The sequence below is a fragment of the Akebia trifoliata genome, chromosome 10 (genome assembly GCF_017979445.1).
Source record: "Akebia trifoliata isolate Shusen 1 chromosome 10, ASM1797944v1, whole genome shotgun sequence".
Lineage (NCBI taxonomy): Eukaryota > Viridiplantae > Streptophyta > Magnoliopsida > Ranunculales > Lardizabalaceae > Akebia > Akebia trifoliata.
In genome coordinates, this window is record NC_141384.1 from 3,418,470 (window position 1) to 3,444,592 (window position 26,123).

General features: G+C 32.9%; 1 protein-coding gene and 1 pseudogene across 3 annotated transcripts; both read right to left on the reverse strand.

Moving 5' to 3' along the window:
• Positions 1-2,530: 2,530 nt before the first annotated feature.
• Positions 2,531-5,694, reverse strand: LOC147392797 (putative GDP-L-fucose synthase 2 pseudogene; annotated as a pseudogene).
• A 2,767-nt stretch (positions 5,695-8,461) lies between these two features.
• On the reverse strand, positions 8,462-11,082 carry LOC147392798 (S-adenosylmethionine decarboxylase proenzyme-like). Of its 3 annotated transcripts, none has more exons than XM_086456184.1 (3): positions 10,921-11,082; positions 10,091-10,237; positions 8,462-9,997 (listed from the first exon to the last, which is right to left on the reverse strand). In XM_086456184.1, the coding sequence occupies exon 3, from the start codon at positions 9,845-9,847 to the stop codon at positions 8,669-8,671; it is 1,179 nt and encodes a 392-aa protein (XP_086312310.1). In that variant the 5' UTR covers positions 9,848-9,997; positions 10,091-10,237; positions 10,921-11,082; the 3' UTR covers positions 8,462-8,668. The 3 variants fall into 3 exon arrangements, with proteins under 3 accessions (XP_086312310.1, XP_086312311.1, XP_086312312.1); XM_086456185.1 differs by having other exon boundaries at positions 10,091-10,240; positions 10,921-11,075; XM_086456186.1 differs by having other exon boundaries at positions 10,091-10,265; positions 10,921-11,056.
• Positions 11,083-26,123: the final 15,041 nt, after the last annotated feature.

A 26,123-nucleotide genomic window follows, 5' to 3' on the forward strand; every position in this document is an offset into this window, starting at 1 on the left:
TTCAAAACATAAAAATCTATTAAGGAGATAAGAACAATGGTAAAGAATTTGTTAGTAGAAATGACTAAGTACTATTTATTTATTTTTCATTTTTAAATTTCATCAATCTTTTGTTAATTGGGATCTTTAATTCCCTTATCATTGGTATCTTATTTATTAGAAGAGAAAAAAAAAACATAGTTTCTATTCTTTTGGTAATTCTTTGAAAAATTATGGTAAAGTAATTACTAACATTATCAGTCGACTTTAGTTTGACTCCCAAGAGAAAATTCTAGCTCTGCCCTTGCATTTATTTAACTTTACTTTTATATCTTTTTCAAGTTCAAATAAATGCTTATATTAAGCAGGGTTTTAAATCTCGTCTAAGACTAAGAGGACTAGCCTGAGCCATCTCAGTTGTGGGGGTTTTTTTAGGCCTTCTACTTCTCGATATGAACATCGTCTTCTAACAGTCTCCTCCTCTTATGACGATAATTTGATTCTCCCCGACTCGTTAGTTAGTGTTGCTTTAGTTAACCTCTTTTGATGGTGGGCTTGGTCTTGATCTTTTGACTTCTTCTTCTTTAAGGCATTGGTCTGACTCTCCTTACTTATCTGTGGCTTCTAAGACGGTAGAAGATGAGAGGTGGGATGGATGAGGTACCGATGGTCTACCAACAATTTTTCGACGATTTAGTTAGTACTCAAACAATAGAAAAAATGAAGAAGAAAATGATGAATAGTAAACTTATAAAATAATATTTCTTTTCATAGGATTTTTAGCCCACCAACCAACTAGCAATCCTTCTCTCAATTAGATATTTTGATTTTTATAGACAAAATCCAAGACAAGTGTTATCACACGGCTGATCAAGTTGTTAGATGGTCTATTCAATCTGAGGTGCATTTGAGTTCTTTGACAGATGGATTTATCACTTGTTAGTGAGATTTAGAACTTGATGTGTAAGTGTTCCAGGTTATTAATGTGAAATAAAAAAGATCTCTTACACATGGTGTCTCATTAGTTTGGTGAGGGATCTTTCTTGTATTTATTCATATGAGAGGGTGTGTTTGAACTTAGATGCTTGCTTGGGGTCATTCTATGTGCTATGGGTTTGGTCAGATATGAATTAAGAGTCCTTATTAACGTACGCTTTACTTACACGATTTTAGTTTTAATGTATTCCTTAATTGAGGGGACTTGGCCCTAGTAAGGTTTGGATTGTGCTCAGTAAAATCCTTGCTTCACACTCTTGATGGTAAGGATACAAATCACAAATTTTCTTTTTATTGTAACGTACTTAGCTCAGGGTGTAGAGCTCGGTAACTTCCTGGTGATTGATTTGATTTAAAACATTGACCCATTATTTCTAGTGGGACCCCCTTTGTGATATCTGTTTGTCACGTTGCATGACAAAAATGGTCTCCACATCGATCTCGTTCAGAACGATACAAATATATGATGTTTTTCAACATTCACATCATCTCATAAGATAAATGAGATGTCTCAAACGATATTTTGAAAATCTTGGTTGAATTAGTTAAAATAATTAATTTTTTAAAATTTAAATATTTATTATATAATTAAAGTATAATATTATGACTAAACATTTATTTATTGAAAAAATAAACATAAAATTTCATTAAATAAATCATTAATCTATCCATAGAAAGTTATCATTTTATCCATAAAATATCATTAATTTATGTCCTAACTCTTAAAATAATTATTATATACATATAATTTATTTATTGTATAAGGGTTTGGTTCGGTTCCATACAAACTTGAACCGAACCACAATGTGTTCCAAACCAAACCAAATCACCCCAAAGTTATCTATTTGGTTTGGTTCTTGATTTGAACTAGACTAAGTTGCACTCCTAATGAATATATGTTGTGTCTCAACATTAATATCACTCCACAAGATAAACGAGATGTTTCAAACGCTATTTTGAAAATCTTGGTGAAGTCAATCAGGATTTTGTAGATTTTGATTAAAATAATAATATTTTTTTAAATTTAAACATTTATCATACAACTAAAACATAATATTATGACTAAGCATTTTTCTAATCCATCTTATTTTATTAAAAACATATATAATTATTTTAATTTAAATATATGTAAATCAATTATCATAAAAAAGTTAAATGGATTGTCTCATCCAGACAACTCAGTCTCATCCAGAGATGAGATGAGACAAGACCTCAAACCAAGTTTTGAAACCTTGATATTAGAGTATAAAGTAAATAAAAATAAAAGCAAGTATAAGTATAACCATAAAGCAGGTGGCCTATTTGGTAAAAAACATTCATGACCAAACAGGAAATATCCAATATCTTCTAAACATTTTATAAACGTGCAGCATGGAAATTTTGGTCGGAAAGATTTTTTTTTTTTTAATAATAAATTCATTGGACTTTACCCCTTATGTTGTTCAAATTATACTATTAAAAAAATAAGAGTAAGAGAGTGGCGTAGGTTTTGGATTTCATCCCAACTTTTCCCAGAGAGAGAGAGAGAGAGAGAGAGAAACTCAATTTCTTGCCATCATGTTTGGATTGATAGGAGAGAATTAGAGAAATTTTCGGAATTTTAAAATATTTTAAAAGAGATTTAGGGGTAAAGTTAGAATTATAAAAATAAAAATTAAAATTAAAAGGGGTTTCTCTCCTCTTCTCTCCACTTTCGGAGAGAAAGAAAACTCACATTTTTTCTCTCTCAATTTAACAATCCAAACTAAGAGAAATGGAGAGAAACTCATTTATTTTCTCTTCCTCTTCTCTCAATTTCTCTCGATCCAAATACAATGTTAACGTGTAAAAAAGAATAGATACACATTCATCCCACCTTCCCAAATATTCTAATTCATTGCAAATGTCCTAAAAAAAGCTGTCAACAAGTTTAGGTAGAATCTAATTTGCAATTAAATTATTCCGATTCGTTGCAAAATTCAAACCAATAGTATATACAAATTTTAAACTCGAAGGTGGCGGCTACAAATAAATCAAAACCTAAGGGCATTTTTTAATTTATTTTATCTTTTTCTTTCATATGGACTATCCCAAAAAATGACTACTTGATTATATAAACACTTATATAAAAAATGATTTAGTATAAGATGTAATTAATCTAAGATTAAATGTAACCAATCACTTGTTCCTTGTCCAAAATAGCATTTGATTACGAGAGGGTATTGGAATATTATTGAACATATGTTAGTATAAGATGTATTATGGTAAACCCCGAGGGATTGACTCAGTGGAAATTTTGGACCGATAAGTCGTTAATGCGTAGGTCGTGAGTTCGATACCCAATATGAGCATTAATTCCTCAGGAGTCGTTAATTCTGTCACCTTATTAACCGATTTTGTGTGGATACGTTAGGCCCATCGGCTTCATGCGCGTAAAAAGATAAAAGAAGGTACCTAATACCCAGTGCAAGGTGGAATAATGTACAAGAATATAACTTAATATTTTGAACATCGAAGGTGCAACTCATAGATAACAATACCCATGAAAATTGATGTAGGATAAGATCTCAAGAAAGAAGATAGGCAGGCCAAAAGACTAAACGTGCATTTTATCTTCAAAACTTCGTGACTGTAAATAAGAACGACCATTATAATGCCCATTCAAAAAGCTAACGACGAGATCTACATGATTGGTTCTAATAAGCATCTTGAAAAAAAGGTCATTTGAAGGGTCAAGTTTAAGTTTGAGTTAAAAACTTACTCTCTTTTTTAGTAATTATTATTTTCATGTTTTATCCAATTTTGACTGCTAATTGTTTTATAAGTTTGTTATTAGCTATTGTAAGGATAGTAGAAGAGTTTTAGTTAAATTAGAAATTTTACTATTTTTCAAAAATTATTATTTTACGAAAGTTAATTGGAGTACAAGGTAGAGTTATATTAGAAGTCTAGCATCAATTAAAATCTATGTAAGGGTCAATTTTCATTATGTTTTTCAGATTTTCTTTACTATTCATGAATCATGATGCATGAGTATGAACTTCTTTGCTTTTGAAGGCGTCAAGCTAAGTTGGTTGAAGTCTTTGTTGGAGAATTGTCATGAATTCAACCCAGATTCTTGATGATCCATAAACAATCCGTTTGACCCGATTAATTGATCCGACCCATTTTCTACTCTTTGTCATCCTAAATATATAAAGGGTATTTTTAGGGTTTATTCTTAATGTGTAAGAAAGAGAGCCACCAAGAGAGAGAGAGAAAGAGAGAGTAATAAATGGGTGTGACAAGAGACTAGGATTTCCGGTGAACTTTGTAAAAAACCTTGTTGATGATAGTGGATTGATCATCGCTTTCCATGGACGTAGGCATCTTGTCGAATCACATAAATCGTGTCTTCTGTTTTCTATTTTTATCTATTTCGTTTACATTTAATTTCTTGCTCATTGTTCGTTTTATTTGTTGCACGTTTTCGCCCAATATTCTTGAGTGTTGATATCACGATATTGGTTCAAAACCTGCCTTCTTCTACCAGTACAAATTTGCTTGCTTATAAAAAGCAAAGAAAAATGAACTTTGTATTTGTTTCGTGTCCAAGGCACCAATGCAGGACACCTTCTATCTATAACATAAAGTGACACATTTTTCTGTGTCATGGACACTGGATTTAGTTTGCACTCAAAGTATAACAAACCAACTTGATTAAACCATTTGATACTAGCTTGACAGATCAAACACATCCAAAGAAGCATCATCAACTCCTCATAAACTTCTATCCTTACTGTTGAGTTTCGTCCCACATTGGACACTCATTGCTTTGTCTCACTCCTTATAAGTTCGTGGGCCTCTCGAGTTGAACCCTCAAGCGGGCCTTTCTCTCCTCCACGTCACCCAATTCATATCTCCACATGCTTTGGCCCAATTTGGCTCACAAGTGCAGGGGCATTTTAAGTTTTGTCCCACATCGGACACTTATTACCTTGTCTCTCTCTTGATAACTTTCTAGGCCTCTCCACTCATAGCCAATAGGTTTTGAGTTGGACCCCAAACTTATAACTTATTGCTTCACATTCTCCAAAAACCACATTAATTTGTAAGTATCAATAAGCCCATCATGTAACGAGATCTTCGAAACCCATCACAACCCTGCCAATTTCTAGCTGTCCATGAGCTTCCGCAGGGTCCCATTCGCTTCATCAAATCCCACACAATCTTTCCTTCAAACCCAACCACTTCCCACATTAACATGACCCAATCCACTATACTTCTCCATAGGGAAAAAAACTGCATCAAAAAGATCATCAACATGAAGAAACTCCCACATTGGCAAACCCATACCCCACACAATCACCTTGCACCCGACATCTTCACCTCGTATATATGGAACCTCCAGATCAATGCATGTAGGACAGAAGAATTCTCTGGATGGAAATTGTCATTGGAACCATATAATTCGTTGGTAATCCTGAAATTGCTTCCCAATTGAATTGTAGCCAATACGCTAGACACATTTTGATACCTGAGATCTTAGCTACTTGTACCATATTCGTTAGCAGGCTCTAAGGATCCTGTAAGCGGAGCTTACATTAAGTCTATCTTTATTTTCAAAATATCCGCAAGTAATCTATCCAGAATTAGTCAATGTGATGGACGATTTACATTGATCATCTCGCCCGACTGACTACCTTTAAGATTAGGAAGACTTGCCCAACTCATCTCAGTCCCAACGAGTTTTAAAACCATTATGCCAATTTTACCATTTGATGAATCCCTGGATTCAGAAATTATTCGACAAGGGTTCAGTCTGATTAATTGGTCACAGTTTTGTAAAAAATTCAAAAAACAAAATGGGGTTTATATGAATGATTTTTTGGGTTTCTTCCCAAGAAGCATTATATCCAATGTCTCTCTAAAAGCCCATCCTGTCTTTGAGATTTGAATCTTGAAAGAATAAAAATTGGAAGATAAATGGTAAAATGTGATCATATGCAGTGATTAGTCGACGAATTATCAATTTATTTACGGATTTTGATGATTTAATTAGTTGGTCCCTTATTCCTCTCCTCAGATATCGGGCAATTTATAGCACGAGTGACCCGAGCCAATAGACTAAGTGATGCCTGCTATATAAATAAAGAGAGATTGTCTACTATGATCTTCAAAAATATATTACGCTTTACTACCCACGTATGCTTGATGACAAATGCAATTGACATGTACCCAAAGGTATGAATTTTCCATCCCCAAGGCCCAATCTCTATTAAAGACAATTGACATGAACGAAAAGGTATGAATTTTCCATTTTATGGACCAAACTCTATCAAAATTTCCACTTGGAATACTTTTACAGATTCTCATTGGCAATGGAAATGAGAATTTAATCCAATATCCTAAATTTTCAATAACAAGATAGTTGTAGATAAAACAACGACATCTAAATATTCTAAATATTATAAATAGGATTATGTTTGAATATAAAAGAAGAAAATTTTTAATTTTCATATTCAAATTTTATTAAAATTTTCATTGACTTGATCGTTGAAGTATTTTTATAGATCCTTATTAACATAATAATTAATTTAGTATCGAATTTTAATCCAGATAGCAAGGATTTACGATGATTAAATAATAATAATAATAATAAGAGAGATTCCAATGGCGAAAATGTTGGGAAGGAATAAAGTAAGGGTATGTTTGATTCATGGAAAGTCACTTTCCATGGAATTTGAAATTCATGGAAAATTAGTTGTGGAAAATAGGTAGGGTTGGAAAATCAAATTCCATTGTTTGATTTCACTTGGATAAAATCATAGAAAAATATGAGAAAAAAGAAGAAGAAGAGAAGGAGGAAGAAGATGAGAGGAGGGGGAGAGGAAGAAGAAGATGACGAGGAAGAGGAAGGGGGGAGGATGTGGTGACGGTGGCGGCGGCAATGACAACGGTGACGGCGACGATGGCGGCGGTGACAATGGCAACGGTGGCGGCGGCGACGATGGCGACGACGAAGGTAAGTGAGGAAGATGGGGGGAGAACGTGGTGGTAGTGGTGGCGGAGGAGGTGAAGGATGGAAAAGAAGAAAAAGAAGAAGAGAGAGAGAGAAGGTGGTCGGAGAGGGAGCCGACGACGACGACAATGGTGACGACGACGACGGCGAGGTTAGTGTAATGGTGGTGGTAGTAGTGGTGGTAGGGAAGAATTGATGATGAAAAATATGGGTGGATTTCATTTTCCCACACATATGGGTGGGAAAGTGAAATCCATGATTTAGTGGACTTTTTGAATGGGGTGAAAAATGAATTTCTATTTTCATGTGCAATCAAACACTTGAAAAATGTCATTTTCCATGGAAATTGATTTTCCACCCTATTTTTCATGTGCAATCAAACATACCCTAAGTGGCAAACACTATCCAACGTCAACTATAAAGATAGATGGTTAGATCAGAGCCGTTGAAGTTGTAGGAATAATAAGCCAAGTATAAAAGGACAGGCGCCTGACTCGACTGTTGAAGTCATGGGCAAAAAGACTTAAAAGCATATTCGTTGTATATTAAAAAAGAAAGAAACAAAATCTTAAATCTCTCACACAAGGGAACCTTCCTTATGGACCGTTCCCTCTCCATATTATTAAGTGGGACCCTTATATGGATTATTAGATTTAAGTTCAAGACTTCCAAGTCATTTATCAGTTCAAGTGTTCAACATTTTCATACAATTTCGATAAAATAGGCTCAAATTCTCAAAAAAATTATTTCAACAAACTATCAAAGTCTATATGGAAAATAATCCCGTTATATACCATATTCTCTAATGATTATCTTGAAAATATATAACTCTTGACTATTGATCATTAATAACTGTAAGTTTCAATGTAATATAATAGATTTCGTGAAGAATAAGTTCCAAGACCTAATGATTTAGTTTTAAAATATGTAAAATGATAGATTTTGTGAATAATAAATAATTTCTTTTTTTATTATTAATTAGAATTTTTTTTATTTTGAAAAAAATTATAATTCAAATAAATAATAAATCCCTTTCCTTTAGCAAGGTATCTTTACTATTATTTATAATGAGAGAGAAGTAGAAATGATTCCACACCAAAATTTGAACATCCTAATATTTAAAATTTAATATAATATTAAATTTAATATAAAACTTTAAAAAATTACAATTGCTAGACAGGTTTGATTAATTTTCAAAATTACAAAAATTATCATGTAATCTTTATCTTTAAAAAAAAAAGTCTTTAATTAATTTTTAAATTACAAATAAACAGTACTAATACATGTAATATATACAAGAAGACAAATCATAAATAAATAAATAAAGCGCATAGATTGGAAATACATTGAACCTCACACAATTCGATAAAGTCTTTGAGTGAGGACAAGAAAGTCTTTTGACACAAGGAAAGATACAAATTATAAAAATTAAAATTGGTGAATGTGTACTCAACAGGATCACTCACAAGCCCGAGGGGCAATTTTGAAGTTCAAAGGGCCCAAACATTTCATAACAAAATCCCAAATCTTTATTCAATAATAATAATAATTAAAAAAACAACAGTTGAATAATTGCAGTAAAAATACCACAATGACTCACGATTATTCGAAACACATAAAGAAAGAAAGACCCAACAGAAAATAGAAAATTACCAAGACACCACTACGGGACTGACTCTCAGACTACTCTGCCGACTTAGTCTTTATGTGAAACTAAGCCAAACTAAAACAAGGACAAGCAACCACATCACTCTCATTCTCTTCCACGAAATCCACCCAAGAATGCAAAGTAGACTTTGGTGAGGACACCACGCACTCCTTCTCCCTCGCAGTCGCAGTAGCAGCAGCAAAACAACGGTACACCACACACCCCCCTCCAGGCAGATCCTGCTTCACTTCATTCACGCACCAGTACCCTTCAACATCATTATCCTTCTCTCCCCACGTGCTTTCCACACTACCATCGCACGTGATAGCTACAGAAAACTCGGATGGACCAAAGCAACGCAATACCCTTCCAATAAGAGAACCGAACCCAACCGAACCGGGGTCGAACCCCATTGCTTCATAACTAGCGTAGCTGAAACCGTCCTCTGGGGTAACATGGATTGTCGACAAAGCTCGACCGTCGATCGCGTTCATAGAGTACCCACACGGTTCAAAGTCAAAATCACAGATCTCGAAGGATGGTAATATGTCAGATATTCCAGCACGATTGGTCATATCCTTCGCCGTATAGTTCTCCGAATTTTTGAAAAACACGGAAGCGCATTCTTTGTCCAATCCTGTCATGCACATCTCGAGAGTAACAACAGCACTCCCATCGATCTTAGATGAAGCAGATTTTGGCTTCTGTGATGCCGAATAAATGTGCCAGTTACGATTCGGTACGGATGGATCGCCGATGACATACGCGTTTCCACCGGAAGAGAGATCCCCAAAGTATCCGTTTAGAACGGCGACTTCTTCAGAAAAGCAACGGTGAGGGGCAGGTTGGGCACTAGGAAAAATAAAGCTCCCACGAGAATATTTCACAGAGAAAACCGAAAGAGAGAGCGAGTCAGCGAGTTCAAGAATCGGTGGGATCGATAAGAGTAGCTTAGTTGTTCCGCAGGTCTTGATGATTATCTTAAGAGGGTATACGAATAAGCTTGACTCGGATAGTACGTACGAGTCAAACTCGGAATTGGAGAGCTGAGAAACAATAGTGCAGCGAGCGGCATCGAGGATTGAGTCAATTTGGGCCCGAGTCAAGGCTCGGAGACCTAACCCTTGTGGGTCCACAAAGATGGATGCTTCAGAGAAGGTGATTTCAAGGCGTTTTTCAAAACCTTCGAAACCGATTGCAGATTGGGGAGGTGAGTAATTATCAGTTTCAATTGATAGGGCCATGGTTTCGATTCAGAGCAGAAAATAGAAGAGATTGAGAGATGGGTTTTGTAATTTATTCGCAGAATTCAAATTAAAACGGGAAATTGAACGGAAATCCTAATCTACTTGAAAGGGCATGTAGTAGACGTATCAGGATGGCTTCCTCACGCACTGCAAAGGAGAAAAAAAAAACAGATTTTTAGAATCAAAATTTTAGAAAAATAGAGGAAAATTAAAAAAGGATTTTTGTTTGTGAGATCTTACGTTGGAGTAAGCAGCAGATCGAAATTTCTCAATTCCTCCGAGTGGTCGAATGTCTTCAATGCAGTAGCCGAGAGGAGCTTCGTATTGTAGGGAACTATTGCTAGACTTTTTACCACCTTTCGACTCCATTTAAAACATTCACGCTTTCTGCTAAAAAAAGGGGGAAGAATGTTTGCTATTAGAGAGAAGAAATCAACAATTTCAGGGTATTATAAAGATCTAACATGCATTGAGGAAAATAGGGTGTTATTGAAATAATTTCTTGTACATTAAAAATCAAGAAAACTAAGAGAAACAGACCCAATCAAAATAAACTTGCAAATCAAAAGAAGTCCACTGTTTTAAACAACCATTTTAGAAAGAAAAAAAAAAGATTCGTACCTTTATATATACATTCAAACGGAAGATAATGGAGAAAAAGAGAAGAAACAGAGCAAATCAACCATACAAACATGCAAATAAAAGAAACTCATCTCTCAAAAATATTTAAACAGATTTAAAAGATTTAAGACCCTTTTCCATCTAGCAAACACAGAAAGAAACCCATCCTATTGAAATTCTTGGAGAAAAAGAAAAGAAATATAAAAGATCAACAAAGCAAAACAAGAACAAACCCAAAAACCCAGAAAGAATCTTTCGAAAAAATCTGAAAAACAAATAAAGAAACACAGATCCACATATGGGTTTCGCAGAAAAAAATTCCTTCAACATGAATCAACAAGAACGAAAACGAAAACGAAAAAACAAAACCAAACCCAAATCCAGATCCAAAAAAAAAACCAATATCATATAGATATAAACAAGAAATATCCGAAAGAAACAGGACTTACGTTCAAAAATATAAAAATCTGCTAATGGAGGAGAAGAAGATCTAAAGACCTCTGTGAACCCTAGTTTTGCAAACGATCGAGAAAGAAATAGGAGGCAAGTTATGAGGAGGAGCAAAGAGGGGAAGAGAGTATTTATAGGGGTTAGGGCGTGGGTAGGGCGAAAGTCCGTGAGGGATTAGAAATCTCTCTCTCGTTTGTGAGATTCGATAAGAATTGCGAGCCCACGCGGCGGCGCCTCGCTTAAAGTTATGTGAACAATTAGTCACACTAGGAGTTTCCTTCCTTGATTTTAGTAATTTTACATAATTGGTCTCCCTTTCTAATTAGAATTACTATCTAGGGTTCACGAAACCCTAACCCTGAGTTTACCTCTTGTTGGGCTTAACTTAACCTCGATCATTTTCTAGGAAATTATTTACCCAAATTAACCTAACCAGTCAAGTCGGTCGGGTTCGATTGGGTTGGGTTGTGTTGTGTTGGGGTGAACCCAGAGCTAGATAAGTAGATTAGGTCCATATGGTATTGAGATACGAGTAAAAAGCATCCATGATTATGTGCACGTCATCACAAAAAATATGTCGTTTTTGTCATCCAAAAAATGTTATCCCAACACAACTCTTTTGAGATTTAAAACTTTTTTTTTTTTGAGTGGAGATGTTTGCTTGCATCCATGGATATAAGGAATTTTTATTTATTTATTGTCTAATCATTTGTATGGAACTAGGATTATTAATGCCTTGATGGACAAATCAAGGGGGCGAGCTAACCCTAAAAAGCTGGGGTGCATCCTAACCCAACCCTAAGTCTCAACTTATCCAGTGTATTGGACTTGAGTTTAGGTTGAATCAAATTGATCATATAATCTTCTACTTCAATACAACAACAATTCCAATGTCCAACATGTTACAAAAGAACCAATTTATTTAAAAAGTATTAATATTATAAAAAATTGAATTAAAATAATAATTGTAAGAGAACAAAAAAAAAAAACTTCGTCATTTTCAGAAAGAAATAAGAATAATAATTTAAACACCTAAACCCAATGAATTTGAAGTCAAGAAACCTTTATCAAAATTTCTCAACTTGCAAGAGTTCAAAGTTTTAAAAGTAGGGCCCAAGAAGAAAAGAGTGATTGACTTGATTTGATAGAGTGGTAGCTTAAGCAAGACATACTAATTGGTAAGAAGACATATATGCTTATATCACACATGTGATTGGAAGACAGAGGATGCCGACACATGTCTTTTTAGCATATGTCAATACTTTGAGTATGATATTGATAAAAAAAAATTCACGATACACATTTGTTCATTTGAAAGGTATGCACTTTTTCTCTCTTAAAATCTAAATTTTACTAGTTTTTCATTGACATGATCTTAAAATTATTTCGGCTTATAGAATCACAAGGATTATGGGGACTATCATGCTTTGTATCTACAATAATTAACAAAAAAAAAAAAAAAAAAAAATCAAAAATGTTATAACAACATTTTGTGACAATGATTCCTTATTTTATGAATAACTCATTAAAGACTGAATAATCTTACATGATATTCTTACAAAAAAAATCTTTTCTCATTATGATAATGAGGAAAAAGGTGTTAATAAGTCCCATCTGTACCAACGTAAAACAAGATCTTGAGATTTATTATGAATCCCAATGATTTTTTTATGCATCTCGATGTCTTTTTGATGGTGGATAAAATTTAATAAGGTTTTTTTTTTTTCTTATTATCAATATAAGCTAGTCATACTAATACTCTTATTGACCTTACAAGTGGGAGTAAAAAATAATAATTTTTTTTTAATTAAGATAATCAGTCTCATTGATTTCTAAACCTTAATTAACAAGTCCTGAGGCAAGACCCTAGCCATTTTCTTCTTGGACTAAGTGATCCGGATTTAACGGGTCAGACGGCTGGCTTGATTTGACAACCCTAAATAGAACTAGTACGGGGTATTTTAGACAATTCCGTAATATCTTTATTTTTTTAAAAACTAGGGGTATTTCTGTAAAATTGTTGAGTATTTTGGTTGGTTTTGTAGCATGGAAACTGGAAGGCTGGAACTTTTTGTTTCCTTCTGCATGCGATTGTGGTCCACAAGTTTTCCTTCCTTTTCGCTATGGGGAACAACTATGACCACAGTTATTTTTAATACTGTCAGGTCATTAATTATGGTACAAAAAAATTTCAACCACTAATTATAATCTGGTTTTAGTAAAACAATCGTGGCTGTAGCAAAGCTCTTGCGTATGACTTATAGTTGTAACAAACATTTTTACTGGACTCGTGTGAAACACATGGCCGTCTATTGGTACAACGCATATTTTGTATGAATGGTGATAATCTGACTATCCCACGTGGCAAACTTAATCTAGAATCGTATATCTATGCTCCTCGGTATACGCAATTAGACTTCCTCTTTAAAAAAGTGTATTCCAAGGGAATCGTATATATCAAGGAGTACAGATCAATAATTTTCAAATTTATCAAGATAGTCGATTGAGTATACCACATGGGATAGTCAAATTATCGTGACGTGACAAGTTCCAACTCGTAGATTTGTACTACTCAGTATATACAATTGCACTTCCCCATAAAAAAAATATATACCAAGAGAGCCGTGTATATCGAGGAGCACAAATCTACGATTTTTTAACTTGTCACATCAAGTAGTCAATTGAGTTTGCCACGTAGGGTAGTCAGATTATCACGACTCTTATTGTATTTCAACACATCACATATGGGTGAATAAACACCAATATATTACCTGGTTCATCCATTCGCTCGATTCGTATTAGGGTTCGAGGTATGTGGTTTGCAATTCTAGAATGAATCCGATTTGTAGGAGTAGATTGACAGAATTCGTTTCTTAATTCACTTTAGCTTCCTACCAATTTGTAAGGATAGGTAAAGATAATTTGTTTATGGGTATTCAAATAGAAATAAATTAATAAACTAATCCAAAATTTAAATATAAACAATGAAAAAAAATTAATTATTTTATTTTATTCATCAAACCAATTTAAAAAATATTTGATTTGTCGAACCATATCAAAATTCGGTGGATTCATGGTTTGCTAGATTTTACAAACCCAATACAAATTGTAGCGCGAACTAGATTTCTTTGTATCAGTTCAAGGTTCAGAATAAAAACAACAAATTAGGTGACATAGGGTGAGCATAACTCTTTGAGGAACCATAGGTGTGACTAACATTTTTATTGGACTCATGTGGAACACATGAGTCGTATATTGGTACAATGCATATTTATAATTTTCGTACCCACCACATATGAGTGAATAAACACAATATGTAAGCCTTGTAGATGATTCACACCATAAGATCATTTGGGTTTGGGTTTGGGTTTTTGGAGTATTTTTCTAGTTTTGATCCAAATTATCATTTGATAATTTCGTTAATTCATATTAGCATTGAGGATTCTTCTTCGACGAACTTTCTTTTACTATTAGTTGATCACTAAGATATGACACTAGAGTCTAAGATGTGAAGTGCTATAATACAGTACTAGAGTTTTCTCGTGCCCACGTTTCCCGACTAAAGGGGTAAAACGGGAAATAGTAAAGTTATAGAAGTATTATGGGAGGGCATCCTAGGTATCAAAGGAAAAGGGGAGAAGAGGAAATGCACTATTTAAAGTTGGACGAGTATTGACGAACTTTCTTTTACTATTAGTTGATCACTAAGATAGGATACTAGAGTATAAGATGTGAAGTGTTATAATAAGGCGCTAGAGTTTTCTTGTGCTTACGATGAGGACTAAAGGGATAAAATGGGAAATAATAAAGTTATAAAGGTATTATGGGAGGGCATCATAGGCATTAAAGGAAAATAAGAGAAGAGGAAATCAATATTTAAAATTGGACGAGTATTATTGGAATGGTGTGGAAGAGAATAGATAATAAAGTTGGGATATTCTTTAAAGGGAGCGAATTATCTGTTGTACTTTTTCTTGTAGTTTCATGTGATGGATTTTGATAGTTAAAGGATCGGCATTTCACAAAGACAAGAAAATCTAGACGTTCAAAAATCAAAATTCATGAACCGTTCATTTTCAAGGAATTGATTAAATTTAAATTAAATTTTTTTTTTCAATTTTTCTTTCTAAATATGATCAATAGCATGATCTTTGCACATTTGAAGTGTTAGATTTTCTTTTCAACTTGTAAATTTCAACCATTTAAAGTTCATTATAAAGAACTACAGGGAAAATGTACTATAGAGGGTCTCATCCTTTTTTTAAAAGGGGAGGAAGAGAAAAGACAATTAAGATAAATATTTTCCTCAAGATACTTTCTTTAAGAGGTATATGATGTAAAGATCGAGACAAAGGAGTAGAGTCCAACGTTGTATTTTATTAAATAGATATTGCAATTCAATGAATTATATCATATAGATTTTAGGATAAGATTAAATTTATTTAAGATTTCATGGATAGAGTTTATCTTCAATTAGTATTTGTTTTAGTGTTTCTATTAACTTTATTGATTTCAATAAACTCAAGTTAATAATTGATCATCATTAATTCAAGAGAGGAAGTTAGATTACTAGATGTGAAGTATTATAATAAGATGTACTAAATATATAAAACTATACCTTATAAAGATTAAGATAAGATTAGATGGATTTAGAATTTCATGGATAGAGTTTATCTTCAATAAATATTTGTTTTAAGGGCTGATTTCAGTTGACTCATGAAATATGACAGATGAAATAACACAAAATCTGATCATGTAAATACAAATCTCATAATTGGACTTTAATGAGTATCTCAATAATACATATCCCGATGATACTTATATTGTAAAATTCTTAGTTTTTATTTCATATTATAGTTTTTCCCTTTTTGTTTAAGTTGAAAGTCAAATATGCTATTTGCTTTAATGGTTATGAGAACTGTTAAGATAACTTTTTAAATCTTTAGTCTCATGTCGGATAAATATTTTTCATCTTATTAATGTTCCATCGCTCATTATTGCTTGAGTGTTAGAGAAAAAAAGATTGAGCCTTGCCCGCAAATACGGGCCCAAGGCATTGTGGGACTACAACTCATTGTCCATTGTGTTTTGGGACTAACCCATTGGAAAATCTTAGTGCATGTGTGCGCATACTATGCATGTGCATAGGGGTGCAAATATCGAATTTAAGGCTCACGTGGATGCGCAGGAACTATTAATCTACTTTACTATTGTGAACCGTAAGTTCTTCCAATTTTTGGAGTCGGAATATCCAACAACTTATCACGAGAATAATTCACAATCGTTGGATTTTCTATTTACATGGTCAATGTATTGTGTTATTTCTTGAGTCATATTAACACATTTAATGTTTTAATGGTTCTACATTTTTATATGAATTCTATTAGGATTCATGTAATGACCATTTAAGAGAATCGAAAATATATTGTTGAACTTTCATAGATACAACACTTAGAAAGTGCTTTCAACTTTTGTGGGAAGCAAAAAACAATTAGAAACACAAGATTACTTCAAACTCATTTTTTGCTTTCATCATTTGCAAGAATTTGACGAAACTGAAACCATTACATAATTTTGAACAATGTCATTCATGTTATTTATGTAATACATGTGAAGGTATGACAAATTTGGGTGTGCTCAATAATTGATTTGACCAACTTAATACTGAGAAAGCCCAAACCCTTTAATATTAGGGTTTGTGGAATTATGGGGATGAGAAGGCGACGCAAAGTGCTTTAACACGATAAATTCGATAGTTCGCATCCTAGAGTGTGAAAATGACGATACCCATCCTCCAAAATATGTGTAGCATAATGAGTAAACAAATTGTGACATTGGCCAACAAATGGGTCCCATTAAAAATCGATTTTACACCGAACTTTAAAATTGACACGTCTTGACCTTTTTGAAAGTGATACGTGCACATGCGACGCAACTAGGGATTTGAAAAAATTAAAAGTATCAAACGATGTCAAAAGTACACAATACATCTCAGACAGGCTTGTTACTCAACCAAAATTGCAATTCACTTGGTCATCAATCATAGGCTCCATGGAATTGAAGATCAACAATTCGACTCTAACACCATATGAAATTTTAGAAGATTTGACATCCACAATAGTCCTTATAATGATTCTAATGTATCAAATAAATCATAAAAAAAAAAAATAATAATATCTAATATAATTATCCATATAAATAAAAAAACTTAAATTACTTACTAAAAATTTATTTCTCACCAAATAATAATTTTTCCAACAGTTATCCTTTTGTTTTCAATCCTTCTATTCACGATTCGTGGAAACAAAGCCCACAACAAATCAAATATGTATACGTTTCGTATAATTTTTATTATAAGAGATATTTTTTAAATAATTATTGAAGTTTTGAGAAATATTGAAAATGTTAAATGTGTTGACGGAATTATCACATATTGTTGACAAATCATTATAATGTCAAACATTATGTGAAAGTTGTAATACTTTGAGGCTCTCCATCAAATAGACGATTAAGATATTTGAAATTTTGTAGAAAAATATGCATTTTTCGTCTTATCTCGACTGTATGTTTGACGTGGCTTCAATGATGGGTTGAGGCAAGAAAAAGTACTTTTGGATCAAAACTTGCTTATTTAAAAGAAGCATAGTGAGGACTTGCACACGAAGAGTTTCTAATTTTGTTCTCGTAGTCGAAACCGGTTTTAGTCCGAGTTGACTCATTTACGATCCCAAAATACCATCGCGTCACACGAAAACTTTGTATATCTCACGAGAAGATAAAAAAGTACAAATTTCTAAAGGTCTGTTACTCTCTCTTTCTCACTAATTATCTCTCCAAGAGATTTCTATCTTTTTGAGTTCTGCGAGAACTGATGGAAAGTGATAACAAGTCTGATCTGATGACGCGGACGACTCAAATAGGCCATGCTGTCAGCTTTATAGAAACGTACTCCTTAGTTTTACACCACCAGTTTTTATAAGAGATTTGCCACACAAATATTTATGAAAATTGAACGGTCAATAAATCAGGAGTACGTAATCCTGATACTAACAGCGTATACCGGGACACGGATCCCGTAGCAACTAAAGCCTAATTTAAGAAACGCTGCGTAACTGATGCGTTTTGATCGAATCTTACATTTATTGACAATTATTAGATGCCACAGCTTTAATAGGGATAGTTGGTGGGCCTTTGCGCTTTTATAGGGTTGGGTGGTGGGCCTTCGGCCTTGGCTTCACTTATTTCAGCTTGATTTACAAAAACATCTTCCTTCCTAACTTATTAAAGGTTTTAAGTATTTTTATTTTTAATTTTATTAAAGGTTTTGAAAAAGAATGATCACTGAACTTTAGATAATAAATTGAAAAATAAAATTTAATAACAAAAATAACATTTTTAAATTTTTTTTTTCTTTTAGGATCATGAGACATGGTGAGTCTTAGGATCCTTAGTGAAGGTGAAATCTTGGACTCTTTGATTTTATGGGTTTTATTAATATGCGGTCGAAGGGCACAGTTAAGATGAATTAAACACACTTGAAAATTAGCATTTGACCATAGTTTGGGGAGTCCCCTTTGAATCAAGAAGGTTGCTTCAAAATTTTGAAGGAACACTTCTCGTTATGAGACATTTGGATCACATAATCCCAATTTTGAATTTTACAATGGTTGATCTATGCTTAATTGATTAAATAATTATCAGAAGTTAAGACTAGACTCGACCAAAAATGCCCTTAGTCAAAAAGCAAAACTACAAGATTTGATCTCTTCCCAATTGATCAAATAAATGTTGTTTTCAAGTTGTGTCAATCAAGACAAATTAAATTAATTATTAGATTTAATTAACTATTTATCGTCTAACAATCCCAAAATATCTGCAATCTTTATTGGAAAGACTCTCAAAACAAGAACCAAACCATCCAAATAAAAATCTAAGTTTAAAAATGATACAAAGAGAGAATAAAATAACAATAAATACAAAGAGAGGTGTGTAAGTTTTTAATATAGGATTTGGACTTATGTGAATTAAAGAAATGGCACTTTGGACATCCCAAAACAAAATCCAAACCATATGGAACATATCTTATTATCTTCTAGAGATTCCCAACTTTCTAAACTATTCTTCTTTTTGCTATTATTTTTATCCCTAAATGCTATCCTCATAGATTAGGACTAAGCAACCACTAAACCAATTCAAATAATAAATAAAACTATACATAAATATTTATATTTAATTCTTATGTGTATTTGTATATGATAAAAATACATGTATTTGAGGAAATTGGGGATAAGAATATGCCTCAAATGGTCCGTGATACAGATGATCATGTTCTAGCTAGTTTAATATTTGGTTGATATTAATACACGATAGATTCGCCATATGTGGCACACATACTCATCAATCAAGGTTGATGATTGAGAATCTAAACAACAAAGTATTAAATTTTAATTTGGATGGTTTAGATTGAAAATAAAAATAGATTAATGCTGGAGTGACCTCAATGGGGGACACACGAGGATATCTTGATGCAGTGGCACGTACATGTCCGTAGATGCGTTTTCTCCGAGATACAAGTAAAATGGATCTACGGGCATGCACACATCACCATGTCAAGATGTTTCCCGTGTGTCCCTTAGGTCACTCTAGCAATACTCATAAAAATATTTTGTTGGAAAATCTTGTAGAATTTTAGAAATTACAAAAATAGTATGAGACACATTAAAATATACAAAAAGATACTTCACAATTTTGGAAAAAGCATAAAAACTGTTTTAAGTTTTAAGCCAAGATAATACTATCACCAATTATTCCAGTACATTTTGAAATAATTATTTGAGACTTTGATACTTATTTGTATTTAAATATAAATCATAAAAAAAAAAAAAAGTGTTTTGCTACTTATGGAGCCATAACCATAGTAAAAAAAATACTTTTTTTTTAAAGTCCGGTTTAAAACACGTTTTGAAACTTTAACGATTAAAAAAAAAAAAAAAAAACAAGTTCATACATTTTAAACTCATTTTTTACGGTTTAAATAAGTTTTTTTTTTTTTTTAAATAATAAAATCTCATTTTTTTTGTCTATAACCTCATGGTTGTCTGTGATTAGATTCATAATTGTTATTTAAAGTGGGATTTGATGATATATGATTGTAAATTTTTTCAATAGTGTCTTATTCTGCTCAAAAGATTCGTTGATGCTTAATCTTTTTTAAACATTATAGAATGTATAATTATGTGTTGAAATTTGTTATCATGCATAGATATCCACCAGTGTTTTTTCTTTTTCTCAAAAATATATTCAAAACTTAGAATATGTATTACATTTTGTTTTTTTTATAATTTTTTTTCTTGTTTATCTATTTGTCATTTTTTTATTTTTTTTGTTTTATTCTCGTTTCTTTCGTCTTTCTTTTTTTTTTTCTTCTGAATTTTCCCCTGCCATTTTTAACTCATATTTTAACTTTGTGACTATGGTCATAACTACGTAAAATCCTTTTTTAATTTTGAAATTTTAATTAAACTAAATTTGTATTAAAAAGAATGCGTTTTGCAATTGGGGTACATGGCTCTTAACACCTTATTATCATTGGGGCACACGCAATCCACACTAGGTAATTTCTGGGATAAATCTCTGAGGGTGGCCCCAAAGACAAATAATGCATGAAATTAACAAATTGATCTAATTGATTTATCATTTCATATCTTATTTACCACCAATTTATCTTTCTATAAATAATACATAATTTCACATATATTAAAAAAATTATGAATAATGTTTGTACAATAATAACATATCCTTTTTCTTTGAAAAAATTAAAATATTTTGATACATTCTAAGAAAATATATCATTGTAATTGATAACTAAGATTTTGGAAAAAAAAAATGAGATTTTGTGTTGTTGAAATTTTAGGCATTTTTGAGTCGTATCCTCCTTGAGATACGAATGCCGAGACCCCCACTTTTTCAAAAGTCATGCTGGAGTGACCTCAAGATTGGACCTTAAATCACACATCGTGACGTGAAAGTGGATAGGAGCCATATAATGTTTTTCACTCCTATCTTGACAAAAGCATCTTTGATTCCCATACATTTTCACGTTAGGGTGTGCAATGTGAGGTCCATTCTTGAGGTCACTTCAACGTTATTCATTTTATAATTTTGAGTAGGCAATTAAAGTTAGGAGCAGAGCCTCTATGGTGATTTTTCCATAAAGTTCCCTATAGTTGATTTTACGGTTGAGGGATTGCCACATCACAGAATTATGAAAATCCATCTGTTAAAATATCATAGATCACGGACCGTTCATTTTCGAAGCCTTTGATAAGGCTTAAAATTATGTTGTTTTAAAATAAATAAAATCTGATCTACATCGTCCTTTCATGTCGAAGTATTAATTTTTTCCTTTAAATGTGTCTCTCCCTATAAGTGCAGAGAAATTGTATGGCAGAGGATGTGCTCTGGTTATATGGTTGAGGTTCATTAAGCCCTCATGAGTAACTGTGACCCCATTATTAAAACATGTGGCATGTAAAAATCCATTAATATTACACGTGGCATTTAAACAGGCTGTCCACTCTTTATAGGTGCTACATTGATGGTGGACAACCAGGTCGTACACCCTCAATGTGACATCTATATTAACGGTAGATGATCGATCATCTTCATTGCAGGATGGTTCATTAGGGGGACGGCCCACCTTGGATGGGAGGAGATCTCGAGCGTTGGATCAAGAGCATTAAAAATTGGAAAAATGCTGAAGTAACATTAAAATTGACATTGTTTTGGAGATTGCCGATGTGGATGTGTCTATAGAATCATAGATATTTTTCATCGAGATACGAGTGAGAAGTATATACGATTTTGTCTCACACCAATGTCGCAAACGGATATCAATTTCAATGTTACTCATCTCCCACACTAATATTGTTATTCATTCCCGGTGTAAAAAATATTCAAGCATTTTAAAATATATTTTTTTATATTTATATTAGTCTGCTATTTTAGTATATTTTTCTTATTTGGATGATTATGAGAGAAGATCGACGAGAAATGGTTTTTTCAGAAAAATATGATTTGCGGTTGTACAATTGTGTATTTAATAAAAAATTATTTCCTCTAAGAAAATGGTTTTTCCACGATGAAAGGAATATATTCTCATACCATATCCCCAAGAAAATGAGTTTCATGAGAAGAGGTGAGGATTTTCGAGGTGCAATCAAACACCAGCAAATGTCTTTTTATTTAAAGAAATTCATTTTAAGGATTATTTTTTTCAAAAAAATGATATTTTTAGAATTTTCTTTTGTGATCATACAAACCCTTATTATTATTATTATTATTATTATTATTAGAATAATGATTTTCTGACGCTCCACCCCCCATCACAGAACAGTAGATCATTTGTCTCGGGATACACAGAATCATAAATCTCTTTCGTATGTATCCCGAGTCGAATGATCAATGGTTCTGTGATGGGGGAGGGGCATTTATTAGAGGGGGGAGATAAATTATCACGACTCTTATTATTATTATTATTATTAGAATAATGATTTTCTGACGCCCCACCCCCCATCACAGAACAATAAATCATTTGCCTCGGGATACACAAAAAATCATAAATCTCTTTCGTATGTATCCTAAGTCAAATGATCAATGGTTCTGTGATGGGGGAGGGGCATTTATTAGAGGGAGGGGGGAGACAAATTATCACGACTCTTATTATTATTATTATGGTCGTTGTGATCATCATTATTTCATTAACCTCTCGAATAAATCTGATTCTACATTTTAATGATGAAGTAGGGTGAAAAATAATAGATAACAAGTAGGTCCGAAGAAGAATCAAGGACTGTCGTTCAAGGTAACCTTTCTGACTCAAACAACATAATTTGTACAGAGTTGTACACAAAAAAGGGCAAATATCATTGTCTTATCTGACCCCACCAATTACTAAAATCAAAGCCTCAGCCTTCTAATTATACATCAACATCAATCAAAGATGTTTTGGTTCCAATGTGAGTGAAAAACAATATACATATAATATATATAATACTAAAAGAGGAAGAAATCTAATCTCAATTAAAATCTTAGTGTATTGGTTGATGTACATTAAATAAGTACACCCACTTATGATGTGGATGCCAAAAAATGATCATGAAATGTGTCCCTCCTTATTTTATTTAACTTGTTTGATTGGTTGATGACAAAAATTCACAGTTTGGCTGATAATGACACTCAAATTAAATATGAGATTGTATCGTCCAATGGGTTGATTCCATTTCTATCTTGTCAAGTTAAGAACTATTCGATAGATGGGACAGCATCGATATCTCATCTTCGTGCCAAGAAATTTTGTCTAAATTATTATATGGTCGAATTGTAAATATTAAACATTCGTGTGGTGTGATTTCATCATTGTTTTAAATTGCTCATGTAACGATCGTAGAATTATACAATACTCGATTCATTAGAAACCATTTTAGACATAATTTATGTACTTTGCACCATGAATGATCAAAATCCTTAATTCTTTCGCTTTCTTGATTATTGGAAAGGTGTATTAAAAGCAAGATCGATCAAAGTTTTGGTAAATCAAAGGTTTGGGTTTCTCTTGACTCAACTTGTCTCTCCTTTGTATGTTCTAATTTGTAAAGCGGGATTAGAACCGTCAATGGTTGGATCAGACCTGAAATTCGATCCAATAAGTTTGATTTAGATGAACAATTGTGTGTCAATAAACTTTATTTATCGAACTAAACTGGATTGGCCCTAATTTTCTGATCTTTTGCAGGACTTAACTAGATAAATATGAAACCAAAGACTGAGGGACCATTATGTATTGGGAGGAACAGATTCCTCCGAATAAAAATAAAAATAGAAATTTTTATGGAATGGCGGTGAAACCCATTGGAGAGAGTGGGTTTAGAATCTAAAAAATTAAAAAAAAAAATTAAAATTAAAATTTTAAACACAGAGAAATTGAGCTCAAGGCACCTAATCTTTTTCTTTGAGAAGATATTCGCTCTTTATGAACTTAAGTTTACAACTTGATTCCAACATGTCCTCTTCAGGATACAACGAATCATTATTTTACAAAAGAAGAATAATTGAAAAAATAATTTGATTCGATAAAATACTAGAAAAAAATGATAATGAAAAGAATGCTAATTCAAATTATCTTAATCCGTGTCCTTAATTAGATCCTTTTCTATAGCACAACTCCTCAAACCAAACAGACCCTACTGCTCCATTTGGATGACTTATCCATTGGGGAACCTTCCCGGTCGATCAAATGTATTAGACCCATATGTATCCGATCCAATAGATCAGACACCCAATCATGAATTTGGTAACAATTCAATCCTACCCACTTGTTCTAATGGTGTAATTACTCTATTGGATATTGTGGAGGGTATTCCCGGAGCTATTGACACATGGCAATTTCAGGAAAACTTAACCGATTCACCGAGTCGGGTGGAGAATGCACCAAACTACATCAGATAAATATAAGTCAAATGCATGCGAAATTTGACAGGTCAGGTATGACAACTCTACTACTGACAGGTCAGATGTGATAGCTCCCAACCTGACAAATCAGTTGAGGCTGCTCTTGGAGACAGGATAGGTATAGCAACTCCAACAATTGACAGATCAGAGAGCAGGTACAATTACTCTAACAAAAATCATTGAAATGATCTTGGGAAATCCATAAGTCAGGGACTCTATAAATACTAGATTGCAACTCACACTAAAGGTTAGAAAAAATCTTCCCTGATAACACTTTATTAACTCAACACTAATTTTTGATTTGATCGTTGGAGTGGTCTTGTTACAGGCCATCCACCGAGCTAAGAGTTTTCAAAGAGGATCTCGAGGTAGAGCGAAAAAGTGCACCTACAGATATCTTAGATTAATTTGATGTACGATGGAATAGAAAATAATAAAGAAATCCTCAAGGCTCCTTGTAATAATGCATAACGTTTAGTTTGATCATCTATAATGAAGACTAATTACAATCCCACTAAGCAAGAATTAATCTCAATTGTCAGAGAAGATTTGAATTAATAATAAATAAATAAAAAAGAACTCGAGGGGGTGGCTCAATGGCAATTTCGAATCCAATAAGCAGCGAGAGTCCATAAGTTGTGTATTTGATACCTATTATGAGCAATATTTCTTCGGGGCCACCTAAAGGTCTCTCCCTCACGTACTTGGTGCGTGTGATGAGTGTTGCATGTGCCTGAGGGAGGGACGCATATGACTATCCCTGCCTCATCTGATCCTCCTAATTGGACGTAAGTTCAAATACTCCCGTTATCAATAATAATAATAATAATACTAAAAAGACATATTTAGAGGGTAATTTAACGAAAGACTAAATTTTATTCAATAACCCAAAATTTTGACAAAATCTTTTGATTGATTTTGTCCCAACCTCACTTGGGAGTTGAAAATGGTCTAATCATTACATTTATAATGAAGACTAATTTCAATCCTAATAAGTTATAATGATTCGCAATTGTGAAAGTAGATACGAACACATTCATATTAAAAATAATAATAGTTAAAAATAAGACATAGTTTTAGGCGTAATTTAATGAAAAGAATAAATTTTATTCGATGACCCAAAATCTTGACAAAAACTTTTTATATGACCATGATTTGGGATTGGAATAAACTGATTAATCAAATATCAAATCAAAATCTTTTGATACCTTTTGTCCCACCATAGATTCACTTATAGAGTTGAAAATGGTCTAATTTTTACTAATCCCTCTCTTAGTTAAATCTATTTCTTCTTTTCTATTATTTTTTTTAAATTTATTTTTGGGGTGTTGTGTTGTTTTAGCCTGGATAGAAGATCTCATTTTAGTGTTAAAAGGAGATAAAATAGAAGCCGACCAATAAGGGGTCGGTTTAGTGGGGATTGGGTATTTCTATGATGTCATGTGCCGAAAGGAGTTATTCTGAAACTGTTTGAGATGGAACTTTATTTGGGGAGGATTGTTTGGCTTTATAAAAAGAGGAATAATTTTAATCACATGTGATAAATTTTTACACAATTAATGGGTAATCAGTCTTTTAAATCCCGCCGAATGTCTTGGTCGAAATTTCGAATCTGAGTTTATTTTTTTTGTGAAAATAAATTAAAGCAAATTATTAGAGTAACTCTGAAGGGAAGCTTCATTTTAATTTTCGG